The sequence below is a fragment of the Microcaecilia unicolor genome, chromosome 7 (genome assembly GCF_901765095.1).
Source record: "Microcaecilia unicolor chromosome 7, aMicUni1.1, whole genome shotgun sequence".
Taxonomy (NCBI): Eukaryota; Metazoa; Chordata; class Amphibia; order Gymnophiona; family Siphonopidae; genus Microcaecilia; species Microcaecilia unicolor.
Genome location: NC_044037.1, coordinates 180962072 through 180984845, shown reverse-complemented (window position 1 = coordinate 180984845; position 22774 = coordinate 180962072). Strand labels below are relative to the sequence as shown.

General features: G+C 43.4%; 1 protein-coding gene across 1 annotated transcript in view; it reads left to right on the top strand.

The window, feature by feature from the left end:
• The window catches only part of LOC115474743 (potassium voltage-gated channel subfamily H member 8-like), a 625512-nt gene that overhangs the window by 283313 nt on the left and 319425 nt on the right, over positions 1-22774 (top strand). The window contains exon 5 of the mRNA XM_030210385.1: positions 2000-2157. Coding sequence (XP_030066245.1) covers positions 2000-2157 — 158 coding nt within the window. The remainder of the gene's footprint in view (positions 1-1999; positions 2158-22774) is intronic.

Here is a 22774-nt window from a genome sequence, read left to right as displayed (position 1 = left end):
CAGCCAAGTAAACAGCTGTCAGCTGAAATTTGTAATCATTGGTGCTGTCCTGTATTCAATATACATCGAAATTAGTTACAAGTTTGCATCCTCATATAAAAAATTAGGGGCCCTTTTATTAAGCCGTGTAAGGCGCAAACACGGACCTCACAAAGCTTAAAATGGCATACTGCGGTATACGCTCGGATGTTCTCCAGTAACTGCCAATTGTGCAAGCGATAACTGCACGCTACACCATATTTCAAATTTTGTTTTTGAGAGGGTATGTCTGAGGGCGGAGCGTGGGCATTCCTGCACTAATCAGATTGAGCAGCTACATTGCCACACGCTAACTGGAATTGTGCATGAGCCCATACCACCTGCAGAATGGGTGGCGGTGAGTGCACATGTGCTATTTTTTTTTGGCCACACATTAATGGCAGGTAAAGAATATCACAGATCAAAATCACTGTACTTTAATGCTGATCAACATCAAAAAAACAATCTACAGTGAAGAGTGCCTTTATCAAAAAATGGGGAAAATGTCTCATCAATCAGTGGCAGACAAGCAATGATCCCTTCACACCGTATATCAGTAACCATCAACAAAACCCCCCAAAGAATATTTTAAAATATTTTTGTATGTATTTTTTCAAAATCAACTCCAGGAAAAACTAATAAAAGTTCAATTCTGTACATAAAGAAGGACTTATCTTGTCTTATCTCTTTTTGTCCAGTTGTGCGCGAGGTGGTATAACTTAACTTGTCATAAAAAGGTCCCAACAGTCCCGTTTCGCACTGCTTCTTCAGGGAACCACACCACAAAATCTCGAACTCTGCAAGTAAAAACACACAACCTTGTAAATCCAACTCCCTAGAGAAAAAAAGATAGCATCATTTATTGTGACTGTCTTTTTTTTCTCTAGGGAGTTGGATTTACAAGGTTGTGTGTTTTTACTTGCAGAGTTCGAGATTTTGTGGTGTGGTTCCCTGAAGAAGCAGTGCGAAACGGGACTGTTGGGACCGCACGCTCTTTTTATGGCAAGTTAAGTTATACCACCTCGCACACAACTGGACAAAAAGAGAAAAGACAAGATAAGTCCTTCTTTATGTACAGAATTGAACTTTATTATTTTTTCCTGGAGTTGATTTTGAATAATACATACAGAAAATATTTAAAAATATTCTTTGGGGTTTTTGTCGATGATTACTGATATACGGTGTGCAGGGATCATTGTTGGTCTGCCACTGATTGATGAGACATTTTCCCCATTTCTTGATAAAGGCACACATTAATGGCAACAATATCACATGGCCATTAATACAAAAAAAGGCCATTTTTATGGCTGCAGTAAAAAAGGACTTAGCGCATGTGAAAAAACCCCACAGAAGGGTGCACTAAAGCCACTTTATGCTGCAGCTTAGTAAAACAACCTCTTATGAGCCCTTTTTTTAAAGCTTACTGCACGCTAACAGAATTAGCACTAGTTCTAAGCATTTTGTGAGCACTAATTCCATTAGTGCGCCCTATGTTTTTAGTGAAACTTATTCAAAGCTTCTCTTCTGTTCCACTTTTCATTGTTTATCCAGTTCTTAAATGCTGAAGCTACATGATGTATCAACAGTGATGAAAATTGGCAGACAGGGCACTTATTCATATAGTAGCTGTCACTATACTGATAATGTACTTTTGAATATGAGCCTCACCTAACCCTATTTGCAGATCAAGTCAAAGTAAAGTGTCTAGTAGTTTTTCTTTGAAAAAATTCACTAATACTTAAGTGGAGTAAACCAAGTCATTTCTTCTTTGAAAATGTGCAAAATTTGCATAGATATAAAATTGCCCACTTAGCAGGCTTAGTGAAACCTGTGACTGCAGTGGGACATCAAACCTTACTTACCAGACCTTGACAATACAACCACACACGAGCACTGAAGGTCTATAATGAGTCTAAAACCCACAGCCATTTTAGTGCCCTGGTGCTTACTATCCTTTTTCTTTATTTTCTTCTGCCTTTAGATATCCTGTTAAATTTCCGCACAACTTATGTCAGCAAGTCTGGGCAGGTGGTGTATGATCCCCGCTCGATCTGCGTGCACTATGCAACTACCTGGTTCTTTGTGGATCTCATTGCTGCCCTCCCCTTTGACCTTCTCTATGCATTCAGCGTCAACGTGGTAAGTAGAATACCATCTCTGGCACACTATAGACAGCTGTTCACTGCTTCTTTCTTATCAGCCAAGGGAAAGCATTACTTATATTTTCTATTTCAAAAGACAAGGAGGTCATTAACCAGATTAAGAAAAAGGATAAAATCAGCAGTTTGAGCCCTGAATCTATAGTGATCCATCACAATCTCCAATTTATTTATTGTTACATTTGTACCCCACGCTTTCCCACTCATGGCAGGCTTAATGTGGCTTACATGGGGCAATGGAGGGTTAAGTGACTTGCCCAGAGTCACAAGGAGCTGCCTGCGCCTGAAGTGGGAGTTGAATTCAGTTCCTCAGGATGAAAGTCCACCACCTTAACCACTAGGCCACTCCTCCACTCAATAGAGCTCTACCAGTGTGTTCCTGTCTGTGCACTGCTTTATCTACTTATATATTTCAGTGGGATCAATATGCTGAGTAGTGCCACCTCAAGGGGTTGTGGTGCCCAGTGGCATAGCTACAGGTGGGCCTGGGTGGGCACAGGCCCACCCAGCAGGCGCACCACTCTCCTCTGCAACATCCCAGCATCTGCACTTCTAACTCTTAACCCCAGCCCATCCCGATGTACTGTACAGGCATCCTCAATGCCTGCAGTGATTAATTCTCGCTGCATGTGCAAACATGCCAGACAGGAAACAGGCAATGATATCAGAGAGGGCAGGACATGGCACATGGAAGCCTGTGGGGCCAGTGCAAGCAGCGAGAATGAATCACTGCAGGCGCCAAGGAACCTGTACCATACACTGGGGAAGGATGGGGTTCAGAGATAGGAGTGCAGATGCCGGGGTGCTGTGAAGGAGAAAGGGGGTGGGGGAGATGTGGGGCAGGTGAAAAAAATCTGTACTTAAAAAAAAGTATCTCTGGGAAGATATTTGGGGGTAGGGAGCATGAAAGAGCCTATCCAAGTTACCTCTGGACCCATCCACAATACTGAGTCTGGCTATGCCTCTGGTGGAGCCTGAGCTAGCTGTTGCTCTGGTGCCCCCACCTCTGCACCGATGCCCCCTCCACACATACACACACACACAGAGGCTTCCGCTCTTTCTCCCTCTCTTTCTCTCACTGTCCACCATCTCCACTTTTATTTTAATTCCCTTCACTGCTGTAGTAAGACATCCCTCCCTCAGCATACCTTAAAATGTCTTTCCCTCTAGAGGTCCTCAGCAGTGGCAGCGATTTACATATGCAGCCTGCAGCCGACCATAGAGTCTTCCCTCTGCTGGGTCCCCTCATGCAGAAACAGGAAGCTACATCAGAGGGAGTGGAATACAACAAAGGGAAGACTCTATGGCCAGCCACAGGATGCACATGTAAATTGCTGCCGCTGCCAGCATCTTCTAGAGGGAAAACATTTTAAGGTAGACCCAGAAGGAGGTTTAGAGGGAGGGGGGATATGCCAGATCACAGATAGGGGAGGGGGTTGAGAGAGGGGAGGAGATGCTGGATATGGATGCAGGGGTGTGGGAGATGTTGGACACGTGGAGGGGAAGCACTGGGCCATGAAGGGGGGGGGGGGGGACATATAGACTCATGAAATGGTAACATCAGAGGCAGGGAATTTTTACACCCTTTATGCAGTGTGCCCCAAGCCAGTGCCTCACTAGTTCACCTATTAAATTGGTTCTGATGCTGAAATACTCCTTTGGCCAATAATCAAAGCCAGTTATACATTCAACAGATATAAAGGCCTATATATGGATCATATTGGTCTAAAGTTCCAACAGAATAACCCGATACAATCCATTTACTAGTGTCTGAGTGGGTGGAGCAAAGGCAGGTTTTCAAATTATCTGGATAACGATGATACTTGGCTGCATCTGGATAAGGTATTATATATTTAGTTTAGGCCTCTTAGATATCTTGTAGGAAGACCTTAGGAAATTAGAAGACTGGGCGTCCAAATGGCATTTGAAATTTAATGTGGACAAATGCAAGGTGATGCACCTTTGTAAAAGACCCCTAGCATGTTTAAAAATTGAGTTGAAAGAAGCCATTAGAGCTAAAAGAAAATCCTTCAGAAAATGAAAGAAGGATCCAACTGAAAATAATAGGAAACAGCATATGGAATGGCATGTCAAATGCAAAGCGCTGATAAGGAAGGCAAAGCGAGACTTTGAAAAGAAGATTGTGTTGGAGGCAAAAAACAAAAACTTTTTAAAGTATATTAGAAGCAAGAAGCCAGTACAAGAATCAGTTGGATCACTAGATGACTGAGGGGTAAAAGGGGCACTCAAGGAAGACAAGGCCATAGCGGAGAGATTAAATTAATTCTTTGCTTCAGCATTTACTAAGGAAGATGTGGGAGAGATATCAGTGCCAGAAATGGTATTCAATGCTGATGAGTCAGAAGAACTGAAACAAATCTCTGAAAACCTGGAAGATGTAATGGGGCCATTTGACAAACTGAAGAGTAGCAAATTGCCTGGACCAGATGGTATGCATCCCAGAGTACTGCCAGAATTGAAAAAATAAACTTGAAGGGCTATTATTAATAATGTGTAATTATCTTTAAAATCCAGCATGGTACTGGACAATTGGTATTACATTGGCCACCCTTTAATTTAAAAAAAAAAAGTGTTCCAGAAGTGATCCAGGAAATTATAGACTGTTGAGACTGATATCAGTGCCAGACAAAATGGTTGAGAATATTATAAAATTACAGAGCATGTACAAAAGCATGGATTAATGAGACAAAGCCAATATGGATTTAGTTAAGGGAAATCTTGCCTCACCGATGTATTACATTTCTTTGAAGGAGTGAATAAACGTGGATAGAGAGCCGGTCAAAACTGTGGATCTGTATTTTCAAAAGGCATTTGACAAAGTACTTCATGAAAGACTTCTGAGAAAATTAGAAAGTCATGGGATAAGAGGTAATGTCCTATTGTGGATTAAGAACTAGTTAAAAGATAGAAAACAGAGAGTAGGAATGGTCAGTATTCTCAATGGAGAAGGGTAGATAGTGGGGTTCTCCAAGGGTCTGTTTTGAGACTGCTGCTTTTAAACATATTTATAAATGATCTAGAGATGGGAATAACGTGAGGTAATTAAATTTGCTGATGACACAAATCTATTCAAAGTTGTTAAATCACAAGAGGATTATGAAAAATTCTAAGAGGACCTTATGAGACTGGGTAATTGGGTATCCAAATGGCAGATTATGTTTAATGTGAGCAAGTGCAAAGTGATGCATGTGGGAAAGAGCTATGTGATGCAAGGTTCCACATTAGGAGTCTCCGCCCAGGAAAAGGATCTATGTGTCATCGTTGATGATAAGTTGAAACCTTATTTATTTATTTATTTATTTCTGCATTTATACCCCACATTTTCCAATCAGGTTGCTTCAGTGTGGCTTACAGTTTAGTACAGTTAGACTTGTGGCATTTGCAATGTGGTTTGCAGTTTGTTATAGTTAGACATATAGTATTATCATTAGTAATTGGCGTGTTTCATTGTTTTTCTGTTTGGTGGTCAGGTTCCATGGTGAGTTCATTATTTAGTCTATGCGAAATGTTCTAAGAAAGATTGTCTGAAGAAGTGTGCTTTCAGGTGTTTTCGAAAAGTTAAATAATCAGTCATACATTTTAGAATTTTCAGTATTGTGTTCCAAGATTTTGGGACATAAGTATGTGAAACTGGTTGAATATACAGATTTCTATTTCAGGCCTTGACAGCTGGGGAAGGGTAGTATGAGGTAGGTTCTTGTAACTTCGATTGCATTTTCTATTAGGTTTGTCATGAATTCAGCTGCAAGGCCGAAAATTATCCTATGAGCCACATAGCAAATCTTGAAGGATATACGTGCTTTGATGGATAGCCAGTGAAGATTGAGGAGCAAAGGTCTTGCGCTTTCAAATCTATTTGTCCCAAATATTAGTCTTGCAGCTGTATTTTGTGCTGTTTGCAGTTTCTTTAGTAATTGTTCCTTGCATCCGGCACACATTCCTTTCCAATAGTCTGCATAGGTAAGGACCTTGGATTGGAATAGTGTGCGGAATGCATATCTCGGGAAGCAGTTTTTTATATGTTTCAGTTTCCACATGCTGTGGAACATTTTCTTTGTTGTGGTTGAGATTTGCTTGTCGAAGGATAAATTGTGGTCAATGAAAACTCCTAGGATTTTTAGAGTGTCAGATATTGGGAGCTGGGACTCAAGGGCTCTGAGTCAGTGTCACTGTCCTTTGGTTTCTTCACTGAGAGAACGGCAGCGCACCAGACCGGTGAGTGAGGTGGACAAGGTAGGGGAGTGGTGCTAGGTTCCGATCATCCTTGTTCAATCGGCCCTCTTCTAGGTGTGTCACCAGTCATTGCCCATTTGCCTCCAGATAACAGATTCTCACCCTCGGATGCTAACTGGATTCCCTTCTGGGGTTCTGGTCCTCTGGCTTCCCTTATGGTCACGGCTCATGGGTGGCAGTCCGGCATGTGTTTGTGGTTTCGCTACTTTCTTTCTTGGTTCCGCTGGTTCCACATAGGCTTGATGCTGTTCGGGGTGGAAGGATTCCATCTCCTCTAGTGTTATTGTCCCGGTATCGGGTGGCATTTCTTCGTGGATGGCTCATAGGTGGCAGTTCAGCGTTCATTCGCGGTTTTCCGACTTTCTTTCTCAGAACCACCGGTTCCACGTGGGCTTGCTATGGTTTGGGGTGGAAGGGAGCCGATTCCTCCAGTGCTATAGTCCCGGGATCAGCAGTCCTTCATTTCTTCTCGTATTGTGTCAACATTCCAAGGTTTTTGCTGGTCTTGTTTCAACCAGATTTGGCTTATCCAATCTTGAGACCAGAATTGGAACCATGAGCTCACTGTGGAGCTGCATCTCTAGTGCAGCAGCGGCTAAGGAACAAATAGAATATTAGGAATTATTAGGAAAGGAATATAAAATAAAAATGAGAATGTTATAATGCCTTTGTATTGCTCCATGATGCAACTGCAAGCTAATCAAGTTTTCAGGATATCCACAATGAATATACATGATAAAACAATTCTTCCCGATGGAAACTTTTTGCAACATGATTCAAACAATGGTATTAACACATGTCGATTACTGCAATGGAGTATATGCAGGTTGCAGGGAACAATTCAGGTCAGAGTATCTCAAAAAAGATATAGCGGAATTAGAAAAGGTACAGAGAAAGGTGACAAAAAATGATAAAAGAGGGGTGGGATGACTTCCTTACGAGGAAAGGCTAAAGTGACTAGGGCTCTTCAGCTTGGGGAAGGAACGGCTGAGGGGAGATATAATAGAGGTCTATAAAATACTGAGTGGAGTGGAATGGGTAGATGTGAATCACTTGTTTACTCTTTCTAAAAATACTAGGACTGCGGGGCACGCAATATAGCTACTAAGTAATAAATTTAAAACAAACCGGAGAAAACATTTGTTCACTAAACATTTAATGAAACTCTGGAATTCATTGCCAAGAATGTGGTTAAAGCAGTTAGCATAGCAAGGTTTAAAAAACATTTGGCTACTGTCCTGAAAAAAAATCCATAAGTCATTATTAAGATGGATTTGGGAAAATCCACTGCTTATTTCTAGGATAAGCAGCATAAAATCTATTTTACACTTTTGGGATCTTGCCAGGTACTTGTGACCTGGATTGGCCACTGTTGGAAATAGGATACTGGGTTTGATGGACCTTCGATCTGTCTCAGTATGGCAAAGCTTATGTTCTTATGCATTGCTTCCATTTTTTCTCTACTTAACATGGCTCAATATTAGTGATTCTCCCCTTTTCCTGCCTCTACTCTCCTCTTTCTGTACGGCAATGTTAATTCACTCCACGTAAAGTAAGAGTTTCTTATGACCTATCACCAAAACTTTATAGGAGAAATTGTAGCTTCACAAAAAATATTTCCATCCTTACTTCACCAGGATAAAAGTGATTGAGAAAATTTTCCAAAATGAAAAAAGTCAATAGTATTCAGGGTTTGGAAACACAAATAAACCCATGACTAAGAAATATTTATATTAATACAAAATGTGGAGATCTGTAATTCTTTCGGTTTTGTGCCCTCTTTATCTGGCTGAAACAGGGCTGGCTTAACCATTAGACCAGTGGTTCTCAATCCTGTTCTCAGGACAGATCTAGCTAATCAAGTTTTCAGGATATCCACAATGAATACACGTGATAAAACAATTCTTCCCGAGGGAAACATTTCGCAACATGATTCAAACAATGGTATTAACACATGTTGATTCTCCGAGGACAAGCAGGCTGCTTGTTCTCACTGATGGGGTGACGTCCACGGCAGCCCCTCCAATCGGAACACTTTCTAGCAAAGTCCTTTGCTAGTCCTCGCGCGCCGATGCGCACCGCGCATGCGCGGCCGTCTTCCCGCCCGAACCGGCTCGTGCCGGCCAGTCTTCTTTTGTCCGCGCTCGGTACGGTACGTCTTGCCAACATTCTTTCCCCGTCCTCATTCCTGCCCTGCTGAACGTCAGCTGCACACATTGGACTGCAAGAGAGCATTGGCCTTCTATCTGGAGCGGACACAGCCCAACAGACAGTCCGCCCAATTGTTTGTTTCTTTTGATCCCAACAGGAGGGGAGTGGCTGTAGGAAAACGCACCATATCCAATTGGCTAGCAGATTGCATTTCCTTCACTTACACCCAGGCTGGGCTGGCTCTTGAGGGTCATGTCACGGCTCATAATGTTAGAGCCATGGCAGCGTCGGTAGCCCACTTGAAGTCAGCCACTATTGAAGAGATTTGCAAAGCTGCGACGTGGTCATCTGTCCACACATTCACATCTCATTACTGCCTGCAGCAGGATACCCGACGCGACAGTCGGTTCGGGCAGTCAGTGCTTCAGAATCTGTTCGGGGTTTAGAATCCAACTCCACCCCCCTAGGCCCATGTTTGTTCTGTTCCAGGCTGCACTCTCAGTTAGTGGGTAAATTTTTTAGGTCAATCTCAGTTATGTCCTCGCCGTTGCGAGGCCCAATTGACCATGGTTGTTGTTTTGAGTGAGCCTGGGGGCTAGGGATACCCCATCAGTGAGAACAAGCAGCCTGCTTGTCCTCGGAGAAAGCGAATGCTACATACCTGTAGAAGGTATTCTCCGAGGACAGCAGGCTGATTGTTCTCACAAACCCGCCCGCCTCCCCTTTGGAGTTGTGTCTTCCCTTCTCTTTGTCTTGCTACATATGAGACTGGCTGGCATGAGCCGGTTCGGGCGGGAAGACGGCCGCGCATGCGCGGTGCGCATCGGTGCGCGAGGACTAGCAAAGGACTTTGCTAGAAAGTGTTCCGATTGGAGGGGCTGCCGTGGACGTCACCCCATCAGTGAGAACAATCAGCCTGCTGTCCTCGGAGAATACCTTCTACAGGTATGTAGCATTCGCTTTACTGCAATGGAGTATATGTGGGTTGCAGGGAACAAATCCTAAGGAAACTACAGACTGCTAAGAATATGGCAGCCAGGCTTATCTATGGAAAATCTAAATTTGAAAGCACAAAACCCCTCTGGGAAAAACTACACCGGCTACCAATCAAAGGAAGTATCGCTTTCAAGGTTTCTACCTTTGTTCACAGAATAATACATGGTCTAGCCCTGAGCTATATGTCTGAACTAATCGACTTACCAATTAGAAACACAATTGAATCAGCCAGAACGTACTTAACTCTTCACTTCCCAAGTTGTAAAAGCCTGTAGTATAAATTAATATATGCATCAAATTTCTCTTAGATATGCACACAGCTCTGGAATGGTCTACCAAAACGCCTGAAATCTACGAATAATCATCTAGAATTCCAAAAAAAACCCTAAAAACATCAGGAAATGGACAGTTTTCAACCCCGACGCATGATCACACCCTAACATTTTGTCTGAATCACCCCAACCTATTTACCGATACTTTTTTACTGTACTTGTCACTGTAATAATACCCGACCTATACTGTATTTGTTCACACCGGAGTCTGTAACTACCTCTCCGGAAGTATGTAAGCCACTTTGAGCCTACTAGTAAGTGGGAAAAGGTGGGATACAAATGCAATAAATAAATAAGCTAGATTTGCATAAAATGGAAATAGTGCATGCAGATCTCTTTCATGCATATTCATTATGGATGTCCCAAGGACTGGATTGAGAACCCCTGCATTAGGCAAGACTAAGTGGTTGGCTAGAGTAACTGGTTCTCAGGGTGCAGGAGGTGGCACAAAGCGCCTACGGTCAAAGCAAACAATAGATCCAAAAGAACCAAATAAGCATGATCACACACACAAAATGTTTAATCTTTTAATTCATGATGTGCAATTATGCATTTTTTGGTGGTGTTGAGATGATCATGATTTTTTAGTTCAGTTATCAAAATCTTGGTTGGGGAGAGGGAAGTGGGACTTGATATACCGCCTTTCTGAGGTTTTTGCAACTACATTCAAAGCGGTTTATATATATTCAGGTACTTATTTTGTACCATGGGCAATGGAGGATTAAGTGACTTGCCCAGAGTCACAAGGAACTGTAGTGGGAATTGAACTCAGTTCCCCAGGATCAAAGTCCACTGCACTAACCACTAGGCTACTTCTCCACTCTAAGGAGGGGGCCTGAAAGTTATCCAAGAGGAGAACCACATAGCTGATGGTTAGGGCACCCGATACTCTTGTACTGGCCTTGGACTAGAAAATCAGATAATTTTATAACAGGGAACCTAGGTAAGGGAGGCTTAAGGGTGCATATGTTGCTCTTATTTTCAAAAACAACATATATGCCTTTGTAAAAAAAAAAAAAAGCCTACCTGAAAGCTGCCATACAAATCCATACCTCCTCTGAGGCAGATGTACAGTAAGTTTGTGTGTGTGTGTATATATATATATATATATATATGTGTGTGTAAGTGAAAATTGGCAACTATGCATACATTTTATAAAATGCAAGTATCAATGCTGATCCTGTCCCCACCCCCCTCACCTCACCACCCATTTTCTATCTCTAGGAATGTACGTGTATATAGAGGGCAGTTTTCTAAACTAGGCGCTAATGTATACATCCCTGTTGCATGAGTAATTGCTTAGAATATTAGCATAAACATACATATGCACACACTGAACTTACATAACGTGTATTTGCAAGGGGGCTGACGGGTGGAGCATTGGCAGGACACAGGCGGGGCTCCCACTTCTACACATAACTGACGGGAATACTATAAGTTACACACTCCCTACAGCTCTATGACAGGGGTAAGTGTGAGTGCCTATGTCAATACCAGGTTATGTTGGTATTCTATAATGGAACCTATAGAAAAATTTCCTACCACATGCCCTCAGGGTGCCACAGTGGAGGCACCCACTTACAAGAATTGCTCCCATATTGCATACAAGTAGGTGCTCTGACCACCTAGTTCTATGCACATATATCCAAGAACAATTTTATAAATGTTTACATGAGTCCATAAGACAGTTTTCTACACACTCGAGGGCCAAAACCCAGTTAGGTGTTCAAGATTTTCACAAGGAATATGCATGAAATTGATTTGCATGTGCGGCTTCCATTGAATTCAAATAGATCTCATGCATATTCTTTGTGGAAATCTTGAAAAACCTGACTGGGTTGTGGCCCTCGAACTGTGATTGCCCATCCCTGAGCTAAGATGTAAGTTGTACTCAAATCCAGAGGGCTGAAGTCTTCTTCAAGGAAAGTTGCACAACAGCTAAGCGATTGCAGAATCCAAAGTGCATGCAGCTGATATTTATTTGTTTGTTACATTTGTATCCCACATTTTCCCACCTATTTGCAAGCTCAATGTGGCTTACATAATACCGTAGAGGCGTTTGCCAAGTCCGGTAGAGAAATAAATACAGGTGGTATTGTGGTTGAATAAGGAACATGTGTTTCAGTTACAATGGGGATCAAGGAGAGGAAAGATTATGTGGTGTTCATTACAAGCTTTGGTTATGTTGTGTTGCAGAGTGTAGGCATTTATGTTGGGTTGGCGGGGTATGCCTTTTTGAACAGGTAGGTTTGTAATGATTTCCTGAAGTTTAGGTGGTCGCAGGTTGTCTTCACAACTTTTGGCAGTGCGTTCCATAATTGTGTGCTTATATAGGAGAAGCTGGATGCATAGGTTACTTTGTATTTAAGTCCTTTGCAGTTTGGGTAGTGGAGGTTTAGGTATGTTCGAGATGATCTGGTTGTGTTTCTGAGTGGTAGGTCTATAAGTCCTGTCATATATCCCGGGACTTGAGCGTAGATAATTTTGTGGACCAGAGTGCAGATTTTGAAAGTAATACGTTATTATTATTAGCATTTGTATAGCGCTACCAGACGCACGCAGCACTGAACACCTGATACAAAGAGACAGTCCCTGCTCAAAAGAGCTTACAATCTAAATAATACAGACAGACAAGACAGTTATGGATGAGGGAAGTACTGGGTGAGAAGGAAGGAAGGAACAAGGGAGGGCAAATTCAGTTTTTCTCAGAGGGGCTTGGCACTGTTGAATCATGATTTGCCAAATATTAGCCTGGCTGCTGTATTCTGAGCAGTCTGGAGATTCTTTGTGAGTTGTTCTTTGCATCCAGCGTAAATTCTGTTGCAATAGTCTGCATGACTTAGTACCATTGATTGTATTAGATTACAAAATTTTGTCCCTCGGGAAGAAAGGTTTTATACGTTTAAGTTTCCACATTGAGTGGAACATTTTTTTTGTTGTGGAGTTCACTTGGCACTCGAGAGTGAGGTTGCGGTCGATTGTCACGCCGAGTATTTTCAGACTGTTTGAAATAGGGAGGGTGGTCTTATGGTCTTATGATGCTGCCAGAGCAGGAAACCACGGGGTCCTAAACTCTTATGTTACTGTTCCTTTAGAAAGCAGAACCTGACATGATCCGCAATCTATATTGAGGCTTCCCTGCCTTCACCTGTTCAATAGCCAAGGAACAAGGAGGTGGAGTAATGCTGTGGCCACCACATTGTCTCCTAGTAGTTAGCTATGCTGAGAGGAAATTGTCTCTCAGCACACCTGAAAGGACTGCATCTGAGTATAAGGACCCAGAAAGGGAGATAGGAGGAGCCCAAGAAGGAGAACACAAAGCTGCATATGCTCAGGGCAGAATCTTGGTTCCCTTATAGTGGGGAAGACAGAGCCAATCAGCCCCTGAAAAAAGAAGCCCCCTGTAGACTGAATATCAGCTAACATGTCACCTGTGCTTTTCTAACAAGATTTTATCTATTCCCTCCATGAAAATAATACATTTAACAGAGACAAGATCACCAGCCTTACTATTTGGCACGTTCTGCCTGTGGAGTTTCACCAAATTCACTTGTATATTGACTTTCAAAAGCAGCTGACAGCTTTCTTCATTTTGGTCTTTCGATACACACTAAACCAGGGGTATCCAAACTCAGTTCTCAAGGGCCGCAATCCAGTCAGGTTTTCATGATTTCCTCAATGAATATGCATGACATCTATTTGCATACACTGCCTCCACTATATGCAAATAGATCTCATGCATATTCATAGTGGAAATCCTGACAACCTGACCTGGCAAAGGTTGAGGTTGGACTCCTGCACTAAACAGACTGCATTGTTCTGACTGACATTCTTTGTGTTTTTGTGTGTTCTGTTTTATTTCTTGAATTATCTAAATCTGCTAGATGCACATTGTTGTTTCAATACAATATAAATATGCCAGATAAGTAAATAAAATCTGTCCTGCTGTTAGCTGACTGAGGATTCCATTCCTGGTTTTCCAACTTACCATTTGCCTGGATGCACACCTGATAAGAAATTCCATTTGTCCTGTACTTCATGATGTTTGATGATGCAGAGACTTTTTTTCTCTATGTTGTACATTGCTGTATGTGATTTTTAGGGCTTCTGCAACAATATCTGTTTTTCAGAGAATTATCCAGAGATACAAAGTTTCTTGTGTGTTGGCATTTGCAAGATTGATTGATGACCTTAAAATTTCTAAAATGTTATGACTATTTTAAAAAATAACCAGTCAATATTCAGCTAGCAACAGGCAGGATTTTTTTTAAACACTGGCTCCCATTGGCTGAATTATGCCCAAATATTCGTTGCCAGACACTGTCCGGGTACTGACATTGAACAGCTGGGTGCTTGGCAGCACTATTCTCTCTGAGCTAAGCAGGAGTCCTCCAACTGCATTGCTGCCAGTAGGGGGTGGTGCTTCAATACTGTTTTCAATCGCTAATTGAGCATGCGCGGCCTGAGGGACCAGCAGCCGCTTGGCAGACAGGCAGTGTGGTAGAGGAAAGAGCAGCGCCTGTTGTGTCTGGGTCCCCCCTAGCCTCCAAGGGGGGCCCCGGCGCCAGAGTTTTCTTTCTCCTGCTCCTGTCGGGATGCGATCACCCGGGTCCCATCAGGAGCAGGAGAGAGAGAGAAAGGGAGAGAGAGAGACCCCGGCGCTGGTCCAGGGAACTTTGTCGTCCCCCCCCCCCCCCCCCCCCCCCCCCCCCCCCCCCCCCCGCCCTGTGGAGAGCTCCTTCTCAGCTTAGAACGGAACAATGCTCAGCATTCTGCCAGAATTTGCCTGGGTATTGGCAATAATCACCAGTGGTACTCACATAGCTGCTGCATTAATTTCAGACATCCTTTTTGTTGTCCCAAATTAACCTGGTTTGTTACCTGGGCAGCACTGCTGAATATCTGCAGTGCCCAGGTAGCTCCCTGCTCTGCCTTGACACCAGCCTTGCACTGCTCCAGCATTGGCAGTGAGAGCTAATATTCAGTGGCACTATTTGGTTAAGTGATGCTGAATATTAGCGATTGGGTTGGCCAACATGGTTTAGCCAGGCAGAAGCTTCTCCTGCCTGGTTAAATAGCTGTGAATAACAACCGCTAAACGTTTTGAAATGTCTCCAAAATTTCAAAATAAGGGGAACAAATGCAAAATTCAAAAAAGTGGTAGTCATAGGCGGTCGGTGGCCCAACTGTTTGGGGAGACTAAAGGGGGCGGGGTCAGGGGTAGTGCCAGGGGTGGGGCTTACATCCATAATTATCTGACAACAGAAAAAAAATAAGTAAAATAGTAACAAGTACTGTTGGCTCACTTGTAACTTTCACAGGCTATTCGGAAGGACATATTTACAAGTCCAAGAATTTTGTTGCTGGCAAAAGAAGGATAAACAAAGAAGTCAAGATTTAATCAATTGGGGAAATACTCATTCATACACAAAGTAGCTAGAGAACACACTACATTTGGCTCCCAGAAAACAACAAACTCCTCTCCTTTCGCCTGTTTTATTAAACTTCCCATAGAACAACCCTCTCCTTTCGCCTGTTTTATTAAACTTCCCATAGAACAACCCGCCCGCCCCGTCACCACCACCTTACCAGAAATAGGTATTGGTGCCATTGTCGTAGACCTCGGAAACGGGTGCCCTCCAGAGCCCTTCCTTCCGCAGGACCTGCTTCAACTGACTCCGAGGCTCGCCTGCTTGCAGAGCTCCATTGGGCTGCTCCTCCACGGCTCCCCTCTTGACTGGGAGGCTACCTCTCCTATCGTTCCGGCTCATTGCTGGAAATGGCGACAAAGCTGAACCGATAGACGGTTACTCAGCAGCATCCGCGCAACCGAACACTATACTAACCGCGCCACTGATGTCACGGCACTCACCCCGCCCCCATTTCCCTCACGGAGAGGAGTTTGACCTCAATGCACGAAGGCGGACGACGTAGAATGAATCAAGGCCGTCGCCCTTAACCGTTTTACTCTCCCTGGCAGCAACGTCTGTGAAGAAAAAGGCACTAGTCTGCAGGCTCGCCTCCGGCTCCAGCTTCTCACTTCGCTCTTCACACAGTGTCCCGCCTTCGCGGAAACAGGAAATACATCATCGCAAAGGCGGGACACTGTGTGAAGAGTGAAGGGAAAAGCTGGAGCCGGAAGCGAGCCTGCAGACTAGTGCCTTTTTCTTCACAGACGTTGCTGCCAGGGAGAGTAAAACGGTTAAACACGTGGGGGTTATGTGGGGGGGGGGGGGAAGAGCTGCCGGTCGAGGAGAGCAGGAAGGAAGGAGGAACGGTGGGAGAGCTCCCTGGCTGCTGCGCAAGCCCTGCGTTTGTGAGGGCAGCAGCCATGGGAAGGTCAAGATTGGGCTTCCTCTTATACGAGGTGCCTATGGTGGTAGTTCAACCATTTTTGACATGTAACTGTTTTCTAGCTGTTTGATATAGCTCTAGTGCTTTGTATTCTTGTGTACCTTTTTTTTTTTAAACTATGGGGCCCTTTTACTAAACTGCATTAAGTGTTAATGCAGGAAAAATGGCCTAACGCAGGACACACTAAAACATTCTGCATTAGTTTTATTTGTACATGCTTTTCTCCTGAATTCTATATATGGCACCCTGATTTGGGCACCTAAATTTGTGTGGGATACATGCAAAATAATTGACTAATGAGCAATAAATGGCCACAAACAATTATTAATGTTAATTGGCACAAATTAAGATTTGTGCATGCTATTCTATAACGCATGCTACTCAAATCCCATCACGCGCAACTCAAAAGGGGGTGCGGCCATGGAAGGGCATGGGTGTTTCAAAAAGTCGCACAGAATACTGGCTGTTCACACCCAAACTGGGAACCAGCATTTACACCAGGTTTCAGCAGGCGTAAGTCAGTAATCAGGAATCGTCAGTAAGCACAATTGTATAAAGGTTGCAGGCTCTTTATAAATCATACTTAGCGACGATCTTTTCTGGCACCCATTCTGGAGTGAGATTTATAGAATCCGCCCCTAAGTGCTCAGTATTTCTTTTTTCAAATTTTGGGGGATGGGGAGTATCGGGGCAGAGAATGGCTGTGGAAGCATTTTTCAGTTAGCACACTGACATTACTGGTGCACTAACTGGTTGACACGTCCTAAATAGGAGGCGGTAAGTGCTCTATGTTAATTTTTTTAAACGACAGCCCACAAATGCTACCATTACTGCATGGCCAGAAATTCTACAAATAGAAAAATGCCTATTTTATGACCACACTAGAAATGGATTTGGTGCGCGTGAAAATACCACATTAAAGGGTGCTAAGTAGAGAATGACGCGGAGACAAAATTTGTCCCCACCCCATCCCCGCAAGCTGCGTCTCTGTCCCTGTCCCATCCCCACAAGCTCTGTCTCCGTCCCCGCAAGCTCTATCTCCGTCCCCGTCCCATCCCCACAAGCTCTGTCCCCGTCCCCGCGAGTTCTGTTAGATCCCATCTGCACAAGCCTCGCTCTGATTTTATATTAAAAAATTTTTTATTAAAGTATAAAAAGAAACTATATTCTGTACAACTGTCATTTTATAAATCACAAACAATACAGAACAAGGGTCAACAAAACCCCTGTCTCCCCTCACAAATATCCCCTCCACTATCAGGAAAGCTGAACAGGCCAAATTACTACAGAATGCTACACAGAAAATTCATGCTAACAGAGTACCTCAGTCACACACACACAGAACACAAATGGCAAATACATAATAGCTGACCAAAAATAATAAACATATATTAACCTAAAACCACAAGAAGCCACGCCACAGAAATAAAAAGATATGGATTTCCTCCTATACAGTGCATAATATAAAGATCACACATGCCAGAGATGGTGTTGGGGGGATGGGTACAACTAGGACATCTGTCCCCTGGCCAGAGACGGCCCTAAGCCTATCCCTATCCCCTCCACCTATGTAAGCATCACTCTTCTGTGTCCCTGTACCCCCCCCCCCCCCCCACACACACACACACAAGTCCAGCATCTCCCTTCTGCATTCCCATTCTCCCTGATGTCTAGCATCTTCCTTCTGTATCCATATACTCCCTCCCATGTCTGGCATTGCCCCTCTGTGTCCCTTCTCCTTCCTTCCTCCCCTACTGGTCCAAGGGGAATACACGTATGGAAACATTTCTATATCTACCACATATACACAAGTGCTCATTTAGGCCAGCCATGTACAGGAGGTAGGAGGTAGTGTTGTATTGTGAATTAAAAACTGGTTATAAGATAGAAAACAGAGTAGGGTTAAATGGTCAGTATTCTCAATGGAGAAGGGTAGATAGTGGGGTTCCCCAGGGGTCTGTGCTAGGATCGCTGCTTTTTAACATATTTATAAATGATCTAGAGATGGGAGTAACTAGTGAGACAATTAAATTTGCTGATGAGACAAAGTTATTCAAAGTTGTTAAATCGCAAGACGATTGTGAAAAATTACAAGAGGACCTTACTAGACTGGGAGACTGGGAGGCTCATTTTCAAAGCACTTAGCCTCCCAAAGTTCCATAGAAACCTATGGAACTTAGCCTCCCAAAGTGCTTTGAAAATATGTGGGTGTCTACATGGCAGATGACGTTTAATGTGAGCAAGTGCGAAGTGATGCATGTGGGAAAGAGGAACCCGAATTATAGCTACATCATGCAAGGTTCCACATTAGGAATCACCGACCAGGAAAGGGATCTAGGTGTTATCATTGATGATACGTTGAAACCCTCTGCCCAGTGTGCGGCAGCGGCTAAGAAAGCAAATAGAATGTTAGGTATTATTAGGAAAGGAATGGAAAATAAAAATGAGGACGTTATAATTCCTTTGCATCGCTCCATGATGTGACTACACCTCAAATACTACTACTGTGTGCAGTTCTCGTCACCACATCTCATAAAAGATATGGTGGAATTAGAAAAGGTACAGAGAAGGGTGATGAAAATGATAAATGGGGATGGGATGATTTCCCTATGAGGAAAGGCTAAAGCAGCTAGGGCTCTTCAGCTTGGAGAAGAGACAGCTAAGTGGAGATATAAAATAATGAGTGGAATGGAATGGGTAGACATGAAAAGACTGTTTACTCTTTCCAAAAATACTACGACTAGGGCGCACGCAATGAAGCTATAAAGTAGTAAATTTAAAACAAATCAGAGAAAATATTTCTTCACTCAACATATAATTAAACTCTGGAATTTGTTGGCAGAGAATTTAGTAAACGCAGTTAGCTTAGCGAGGTTTAAAAAAGGTTTGGCTAACTTCCTAAAAGAGAAGTCCATAAGCCGTTATTAAAATGGACTTGGGGAAAATCCACTGCTTATTTGTAAGGTAAGCAGCATAAAATGTATTATACTGTTTTGGGATCTTGCCAGGCACTTGTGACCTGGATTGGTCACTGTTGGAAACAGGATGCTGGGCTTGATGGACCTTTGGTCTGTCCCAGTATGACAATACTTATCTCTCTATATAAAATGCACCTCCAACTTTCTATGAAGCCTCCACAAGTCCCAACGTTCTAAACGCATAGTGGTGAAACCCAGAATTCGCCCATGAGTGTTTGCCCCACCCCCGCGTCTCACGTCATGAAGTCGAGGGCGGAGCAATGGCACTCAACCAATCACATCTCTCCGCCCACGACGTCATCACATTTGACATGAAGGTGGGGCATCTACAACACTATAAGCCAGGCAGGGAGAGGAGTAGGGAAACATGCGGAGCACCCCACCTTGGCGCAACAGCAAAGCCCCTGCGTGCAGGCGCATCACAGAAGCCCCTCCCCCCGGTGCATCAACCAAGCCCCTATCCCCTCCCCCACCCTCGGCTAGCAATATTTGGACACATCTGTAGAAACAGTGATGCTTGGAAGAGGTGAAGGAGTGAGAAAAAGGAAGACCAAAACGAAGATAACTAAATATCCAGGAATAAACTAAAGCTGGACATCTGAAGTGCAGTATTCATGGCACGGGACAGGAAAAGACCTTGGGCAAAAACAGCTATTCTCAAGGCCTGCATCCCGAAACCCACTGCTCTTCAGTTCAAGAACACATGCTCACTGAGGATTGGACAGCGATACAGCTTGACGTGTGCTGGTGACATTCTCAGAAATCTGATTGGTGAAGATGGCGGGAGGTGTGGTTAGGAACTGTTAATATACATTTTCTTGCCTTTTGCTGAAATCGGTTTTCCAGTTACATATATGGTTCTCCCCTGTTACTCTTATTATAGTATGTAGTAGTTTCATGTCTTGTTTAAAGTCTATATTTTGTTTTCATATACAGCTTTCAACCTACCCTTACAGCTTATTTTTGCCTTACATTACAAATTAGGTAGGCCCAGTTTTTATCATATAATATGTACACTTATCTTTCCTAATTAGTTTTCTTCTTTTACTACAGGTATGAATGAATTTAATTGTACTGTTTGCCCTTGTATTGCAGGCTTTCTTATTGTTACTGTTCCGCTCTAATGCTTTTGAGTTTCCTTCTCCTGGTTTGTTGAGTGGAAAATATATTGTCTAGTGAATGATGAACGTGGAATTTTTCACATTTTTTGTCCTGACTAAGGTGTTCCAACTAAAGGCTCTTTTTATGACTGTGCCTTTCCCAAAGAGCTTACATTTGTTTTGTTTTGCTTTGGAATATTTCGTTTTTCTCTCTATTTTTCTATCACTTCTATAGTAATTTTCAGGGGCTTTCCCCTGGGACATACTATACTTTTATTTTCCTATATACCAGTGTCACGCTATAACCATTGGGTTTGATACCGATGTCTGGGACTCACATCCATCGAAGGTGCTCCTTCAATGGATGACGGTATCTCATTTATTAGATTTTGGGCAGACTTCCATTCCATTTTCGGAGTGGCCTGCAGTTTCGGTATTATTGCCCATATAACCTCTGTAGCCTTCTATACAAAACTAATAGACTCCATTTTGTTCATCTGATTTAAAGTGACAGTTGTACCTGTTTGTGTCAGAACTCATGGTTCAGACCTGCTTTTTACAGATATTTGGCCTAGTCAGTACTTTTTCAGTTATTTTAGCTGTTAAAGGTATGTAAATTGACCCATCATTATTCCAGTGGATGGATCCCAAGCGGGGACACATATTAACTTACAGGAAAGCAAGTCCTTGCGCAGCCAGTCATAGATTTTTAAACCTGGCTGGTATTTTTACAGCCTGAGTCCTAAAATCTGGCCTTCCCACCCTTCCGGTGGGCATCCAGTGAGGGTCTCTTGCTGTACTATAATTATACAGAACCGAAGCGAGTGTGAATGTGATTGTGATTGTGAAGTGCTGCAGGCTGGCAAGAAGGTTTCAGTATTGCTGGTATGATTTCAATCTATCTCTGAGAGTGAGAAGTGGATGCAAAATAAAATTATAAAACCAGAAACACAGCTCCGTAGACAGCCAGCTGGCATTGGCTGTTGTCTCTGCAGCCGCTCCTCCTCTCCCCTGCACGTCACTGCCCCTGCAGGAAAGCCCCGGAGGAGTGGAGCGACGTCACAGGGGAGAGGAGGAGCAGCCACAGAGACAACAGCCAAAGCCAGCAGGCTGTCTATGGAGCCGTGTTTCAGGCACTTCGTCACCAATTAGCCACGCCCCTTAGCAACCGCTTCACCAAGAGCTCATGTGGAACTGCAGGTAATCTGTCTTAACCCGTCTGCCTCAAAACGAAACAACGAAAGCGAACGAATTGCTGTGCTGTCACGCTGTCTACAAATGATTGAACTCGGCTTTGGGGGGCGGGGCCTGCAACACAGACATACGGACTGAGCAAGGGAAAGAGAGGGTCATGGAAATCACTTCACCACACACACTCTCTATCTCTCAGACACACAAACACATATGCTCCATCAGACACACACAGACACACTCTTCAAATCCCTCTGTCTCACTCTCACACACACACACTATCGTGAAAACCTTGCTAGCGCCCGTTTCATTGTCTACCGAAACGGGCCTTCTATACTAGTATACTTATAAGAGAGATATCCTTCTTAATCCCCTACTGTACATTTCCCCATCTAAATTAATATTTGATGGTGCTTTCAGCCTCACCCCCAGATTCTATATAGGACACTCAAAGTTTGGTGCTGGAATTTGCACACCGATCTCGGAGCTGCTTGCATCTTAATGAGGAAATGGGCACTAATTGACCACTTAATTGGTGCTTGATTTATCCCATGTGTGATGCTCTTTAACATGGCACCTCTCCTTTTCAGCAAACAACCCAAAAGTAGAGGGGCATAGGTGGGTCATGGGAGTTCCCAAAAGTTAGGTCCAAGTTATAGATTAATGTCAATCCACGCCTAACTTTGAGTGCTGTACATACAACTGTTTCTATTAGGTGTAAGTCCAGTGCCCAATAGGGCAGCGGTTCCCACACCTGATCCTAGAGGCACCCCAGCCAGTCAGGTTTTCAGAATACTCACAATGAATATTTATGAGAGAGATTTGCATGCACTGCCTCCACTGCATGCAAATCTATCTAATGAATATTCATTGTGGATTTCCTGAAAACCTGACTGGCTGGGGTGCCTCCAGGACCCAATTTGGGGACCATTGGAATAGGGACTCGGTGTGCATCTTTTCAGCGACCAACTTTCGGCGCTATACAGAGAATTCCTCTGGCAGCAGTCACACATATAGGTTTGCAAATGTCAGAGATACATATGTAAGTTGCTGAGTTTCTTTCATCGATTTTTTTTTTTGCCATACTTATATTTGGAAAATGGATGATCCAGTTGTACGTGCTGCAACATACATGTGCACCCCTGTATGCATTTTAGAACAGGCTCTATGTCAGCGGATCCTTTTCTGAACATAGTAGCCATACTGGGTCAGACCAATGGTCCATTTAGCCCAGTGTCCTG